Source organism: Vicia villosa, unplaced genomic scaffold (genome assembly GCF_029867415.1).
Source record: "Vicia villosa cultivar HV-30 ecotype Madison, WI unplaced genomic scaffold, Vvil1.0 ctg.002116F_1_1, whole genome shotgun sequence".
Classification (NCBI taxonomy): Eukaryota; Viridiplantae; Streptophyta; class Magnoliopsida; order Fabales; family Fabaceae; genus Vicia; species Vicia villosa.
This window is the reverse complement of record NW_026705844.1, coordinates 269,609-275,885: the sequence shown is the minus strand read 5'-3', so window position 1 is coordinate 275,885 and position 6,277 is coordinate 269,609. Positions and strand designations below refer to the sequence as shown.

The following is a 6,277-nucleotide window of genomic DNA, read 5'->3' as shown; positions in this document are numbered from 1 at the left end:
TGTGATTATGCTCGATGTATACGTTGACGCGTGATTTATTTTCACGACGTCAATCCTTGTTTGCTTATGTGGATAATTGGTGTGCTAACTATTTGTTGTTGCCTTTGCTAGCTCGCTTGCGGGATCTCTGGTTTACTTTCTTATTATGCTGCAATTTACGAATCATAATCCGTTTGCTATTAATCTCGTTTCATTTTATTTTCTTCTCGAATTTTATCGCTTTATTCCATTCTTAACATGAGAAGTAGGATTTAGGCATGCATTCTTCTGGCCAAGCCCTCGAGAGAGGCTCTATTTTTGTTGGTGTGTTTATGTTTGTGCTTGTTGGAAGTCCTAATAAAGGCCATTGTAAGTCCTCGAGAAGGCAAGCGGAAAGGGTTAGAAATCAACCCCCGCAACTTTCAGTCCCCAGGTTGTCCCTATGCTCACTTTTTCAAGTTCAGAGCTCTGGATAAGTTCCGAAGATCGTTGAGTCGAAGACCCAATGGGTAAAGTGAAGCGGGTCTATGCAATCGGCCCCCCACGTTTCTTAGCTCACGTTGACCGGTGTTGATGTTCGGTGTACGCATGCATCGATTTGCCTCTACTCCTCTTTTCCCCGGTAACACAATTCTGCAGTTAAAGATTCACAACTCATTGGTCTAATGCTTGGTTGACTCGGGTGACACGCTCCGCTTGGCTATGGCGGGACCTCTTTTCTACTACTTGGCCTGCGCCAGTAAGTGTTTGCTTTACGAGTGAAACTCGTTTGTGTGATACTTTTGTTTGCATTCGCTTTTCCCAATAGGTTGCTAGGTTAGTTTAGACTTGTACCCTTTGTATGATGACATAGGTAGCAAGCTTTCCCCCTTAACTTAGGTTTTTCTCATGCATCTTTGAAAACGCAAACCACACTCTTTGATTTTCTTTTCTTAAGAGCTTATTATTTCCGCTCCATTCCCAAGTTTAAGCCTCCAAAGGTCAAGCAACGGAGTGCGAATGTAACTCGTTCACCTAAAAAACACAAAACAAACAAAACTAGTTAGTCGAGCTACGGTACCTCTGATTCCTCAAAAAGGATACGTAGGCAGCGGGGTAGGGCCCGTGCGAGTATAACTCTTTCTTTTCCCTACATTTTGCATGCATACTAGTTCAGTTTATGCGTAGATTTGTTACACACCCATAGTTTTAGACACAAGCATGGATACCATCGAGTACGATGGGGCGAGGGGTGCTAATACCTTCCCCTCGCGTAACCGACTCCCTTACCTTTTTCTCTGGTCGTGAGACCATTGTTTTATTTTTGTGGTTTGCTGGCATTCTCTTCCTTTTCAGGATAAATATGTTAGTGGCGACTCTATTGATTTTTGCGGTAGCGACAACTTCTAATCAATAAACTTCCGACCAAGGACCTCTTGAAGATTGGAGGTATTATTTTTCCGAATGATTCTTATAATTGCGCTTTTTGTGGTTCTGCTCTTGAAACAATGGAACACATCTGTTTCAAGTGTCCTATTGTTAAGTTAATTTTGAGGGATATAGCAGAGTGGATTGGTATGTCGGATGTAACGGAGGAGGACTCTAAAGGGAGTTTCATATTTTGTTTCATTTTTTGCAAAAACGAGAAAATGAAATAGGGTAGACTAAGTTGCATTTTGTTGGCTATAACTTGGAGCATATGGCTAGTTAGGAATGGTTTTCTTTTTCGGAAATATCCGTGGAATGTTCTAAATACGATTTGGAACATGAAGACAATGGTTTGAAGGCGGTCTTTCATAGGGGAGATTACTCATCCCAATTGCAAATTCTATGAGTTTTGTAAAGATCCGTTGTTATTTCTCTCGTAGTTTCAATTGGTTTGTAATTTCTTTTTATCGAGTTAAACTCGATTTCTTGAGTATCAGGTTTTGAGAACCTGTAGTTCTCATTATAATATATCTTGCTTACACAAAAAGAATGAGTATATTAAATAAATATATTTTGTATATTTTGTATTAAAAATAATTAATTAATTTAAAATATAAAATAAAAATAATCTATTGAATATTTAAAATACGTTGGATGAATTGAATTCATCCATGACTTTAAATGGATGGATTGAATTCAATTCATTAATTAAAATTTTATATAATTGATAGATCGGATGAATTATTTAATGAATAAATTGGATGGATAATTCCTTAATCATACTCAAACGAATACTCATCTGCGCTATACACCGATGTACCTTCGCATCTGAGCATCACCATCTAAGTCATTGTCACAGCTTATATTACTCTTACTAGTTCATTCGCCTAGTTACATACCCTAAGTTTAACCTTGTTCATCATCAAGACTTTAATCAGTTAATACACACACAAGCAAGCAAAGTCATATTGTAGTTCATAGTTCATAACATCCACATGGAAAGTATGGTCCAATCACAAGGGACAAATCAATAAATTAATGCCATCAATCGAGCTTTGAACAGGCTTTCCAACGTATTAGAAGGTGGTTACAAGTTTCATTTTTTCCACGAATTTTTATCGGTTGATCATGCATTTTGCCCCATTTTCCCAATCCTTTCATGCCATGAACTCAACTTTAGATGCACATACATCAAATATTATTACAATGCAACGAAACATCACATAAGCGTGACTAGAAAACACAGTACCATAATAATTAACCATATAATAACTAATATTTACACACAGTAATTTAAAGCATTGCAAAATACATTGATGATTTCATATAATAGTTGATTTAGGTTCACAGTACAATGACAACTTCATATGACAATACATATACAATATAATATTACATGTAATAATACCCCAAATTTTCTAAACATAAGTATCAAAGACAAAGAGATAAATCTGTAATTTATTAATCTATTGACAATTACTGAGAGGTTAGTAGAGGATTCAAGGTGGGATACGGTTAAGGAAAAGGAGTGACATCATTACAACATTTTTCCTCTTTAATAACAAGTGTAGCCAAAAATGGAAAAAATGTTGCTTAAATAATAGGGGACGTTTTTCTGCCGTCCTCTGTGCGAGCGTTGCCTATTATTTTAGGGGACGTTTATTTTTACTTTTTGGCCACAACTTTCTAAAACGTCGCCTAAAATATATGAAAAGGGGACGTTTTTTCTTGCAATCTTAGGCAACGTTTTTAAGGTGTTGTTAAAAATTGCAACGCCTGCAAAACGTGAGAACATTCTAAGGGGTCAGTTTTCAAATGTTGTCATATCTAGTAACAATTTCAAATTGTTCCCTAAAAATGAAACACAGAAGAATTTGGTAAATATATATATATATATATATATATATATATATATATATATATATATATATATATATATATATATATATATATATATATATATATATATATATATATATATATATATATATATATATATATATATATATATATATATATATATATATATATATATAAGTAACAAGGAATACTTTTTACTTTGCATCAAATAAACAATAATTACACCAAATATAAATTGCATGTACCACAAAAGTTAGTTAATAAACACTTAAACATTAACTCAAATTACCAAAATGTATAACATATTTTAATACTACTAGTTTAACACATAGAAGTCTAAGTCTAACAAAATGACAAAATAAATAGTTTCTTTAAGTTTAATGCTTCAGTAGAAACCTAAAACAACAACGTCCAAGTCATTTAAATTTTTCGAACTCATCGTCATCTCCATCATCTTCTTCATCACTTATGTCGTCCTCTTGAATTTCATCACTTGCGTCGTCCTCTTTATATTCCTCATCTTTATCATCTTCATTGATATCTTGTTGCATAAAAACATATTTGAGCATTACTTAACACCACGAGTGCTATCAAAAGCACACCATCCAATTTTCGGATTTGGAACAGATCTTCTTGAGTAAAGAAAAAGCATAAGAAAATTCATTCCAAAATAATCTTTCTTCTAACATACCATTCATGACCATAGGTAACAATCTAATCAATAAAGATATGCCAAAAACAAATATTAAATGGCATTACTCACTTTAGAAAAAAAGCATATAAAAGCAGGTCCATTATTGTTTGACCATACTTTGCAATAATAGTCTTGCACTCTTTCCTTACAACTCTAGATGCTCCAATTGCATGGTTTATCATGGTAATTATAATCTACAATAGTAAATCACACTGTTATAGATAGAAACAAGCTAACAAAAGCATTAGTCAATTCCTTTTTAAGTTTAAAATTTAAACCTTACAATACAAGTTGCAAAAAGTGTCATGTGATTAAATGTCAGTGACATTTAACTAATTTTAAATTGGTTGAATTACATGATTGGATGAAAAGAATCCTAGTAAAATATCAATCTATATCTACATTCATTTATTCATATCGTAAGACATTCTAACAAAGAAGCCTATTAAATTAATTCAAAGACCCATATATGAAAATTCTATCATATACTAGGAAAGAAAATTGTTATTTGTGCATATAGTAACCTGCACATACCAGTGGAATTATAAGAAGTAATTACACCTTTCATATCAAACTAAAAAAAAAAACAAAAAATCAGAGAAAAAGGGTAAAAACCAAATGAATTTGAAGTATACAAAAATAATATTAACTAATTAACCTGCCAATTTTTCTTGTAGTGAGCATAGTCAACACCGCCAAAAACAATCTCACCCCTTCTTCTTCCTCTAGTTTACAATTGAGCCAAAAGGAAACTTGTCAAAATAGTTTTCTAAGACTTTACCATAGAGACTATAATTCTAGAGGGCATCATACCAAATCAAAATTCATTCCTAGGTCATTAATAAACAAAATTGACTGCATTACATAATCATTTTCCATCATATTTTCTTTGTAAATCATCTTATTTTCAAAACTTGTATTTCCATTTGAGGATGGGTTAAGGCATCTAAATACATCAAAACAATATACAAGTTATATTCATATACTCATAGCTTGGCACCGTAGGTTTGAGGGGTATTGTAATAATCTCGATACCAAATCAACAACTTCTAGAGGCACGATCTTTCTGAAAACTAGTAAAAGAAAACCATCAAATATTTAGACTAAATCCTTGAATCCTTTGCTTTATTCTCTGAGATTAACATGCCTCAATTGAAGTTATATATTATTATTCTATCTTAGAGGAAGCATGTTTTCAAGAATTGAATCTTTAATATAGAAGGTATTAAGAAGTCGAAAAACAAACTTTGATTACAAGCTGTATTTGCAGGGGCACAGTTGTATTAGAGAACAGACCCACCCGTCTGTCAAATAGCGATAACTAAACCCTAGTTTTTCCCAAGTAAATACCCCCCTTCAGCTCTCCCCAACATCATCATATTCACTTGTAAGATGCAAACACTATAGAAACTACAAATGTAAACAAAACACGTGTAGTCATATATGAAACTAGAGATGTTCATAAGTAGACCGTGAGATTTGAGGCGACAACAGCAAAATAAAAGTGATTGGAGGCAGCAAATCTGTGTTAAAATCAAATCAATTAGAGAAATCATTAAAATCAAAAGGATTTGGGCGTGAACTAGACGGGATTTGAGGCAACCACTTGAAATCGAACCTTACCGTCACCACTGAAATTAACATCACCGTCACTGTTACTGTGGAAATTGAAACTCGAGTGTGCGAGAAAAGTTTTGGAGACTACGAGTTAGATGAAAAAAGAGTTTGGAAGTTTTGAGAAATGGCGTGAGTGTTTGCCGAAGAAGAATGGTCGAGGGTTTGCCGAAGAGTTTGGAAGTTTAGAGTAGTTTGGAAAATTTTCTGTTTAATAATTTAATCTATCTAATAAAATATATATTTTATTATTAAATTAATAAAATATTAAATAGTTTTATACATTAAAATAGTTTTAATTCAATTTAAAAGTAATTTAAATAAATTTTTATATAGAATAACTTCAATTCAATTTTAAACTAATTTAAATAAATTTTATAATATTTCTATCATAAAATATAATTTTATTATTAAACTAAATAAATTAAATATATTTTTTATTCATAAAATTGAATTAATTTTATGATGTTTGGAGGAAATATTGCTACCTAATTTTAGTTTGTTAAAAGTATTTATGCAACATTTAAAAAATGAAGCCTTTTGTTATGAATAATGTAACAATTTAAACTTGTTCCCATAAATATTTAAGGACACATTTATCAGCTATTGTCATAGATAAATTATAGGAACGCTTGAAAATCGTTCCTAAAGTATTGTCATAGATAAATTATAGGAACGCTTGAAAATCATTCCCATAAGTATTTTAGGGGACATTTGTGAGGT

At 32.2% G+C, this 6,277-nt stretch overlaps 1 protein-coding gene across 7 annotated transcripts; it reads right to left on the bottom strand.

Annotated features, from left to right (window-relative positions):
• Positions 1–3,458: 3,458 nt before the first annotated feature.
• On the bottom strand, positions 3,459–5,742 carry LOC131637924 (aspartic proteinase-like). 7 transcript variants are annotated; one of them, XR_009294539.1, is made up of 5 exons: positions 5,564–5,742; positions 5,412–5,463; positions 4,599–4,665; positions 4,010–4,134; positions 3,459–3,787 (listed from the first exon to the last, which is right to left on the bottom strand). XR_009294539.1 is itself a non-coding variant. In XM_058908490.1 (4 exons), the coding sequence occupies exons 1-4, from the start codon at positions 5,582–5,584 to the stop codon at positions 3,815–3,817; spliced, it is 279 nt and encodes a 92-aa protein (XP_058764473.1). In that variant the 5' UTR covers positions 5,585–5,742; the 3' UTR covers positions 3,459–3,814. The 7 variants fall into 7 exon arrangements, 3 of the variants coding, with proteins under 3 accessions (XP_058764473.1, XP_058764474.1, XP_058764472.1); XR_009294538.1 differs by having other exon boundaries at positions 5,412–5,742; XR_009294537.1 differs by having other exon boundaries at positions 4,599–5,463.
• Positions 5,743–6,277: the final 535 nt, after the last annotated feature.

What these genes read in the sequence shown, in the direction of transcription:
- LOC131637924 (XM_058908489.1), bottom strand. Translation starts at nt 5,584, where the DNA reads ATGTTAATTTCAGTGGTGACGGTAAG. An exon ending in ATTTCAGTGGTGACGGTAAG is followed by an intron (nt 4,666 to 5,558) that starts GTTCGATTTCAA and finishes ATTGTAAACTAG; the next exon opens with AGGAAGAAGAAGGGGTGAGA. An exon ending in ACTACAAGAAAAATTGGCAG is followed by an intron (nt 4,135 to 4,598) that starts GTTAATTAGTTA and finishes TTACTATTGTAG; the next exon opens with ATTATAATTACCATGATAAA.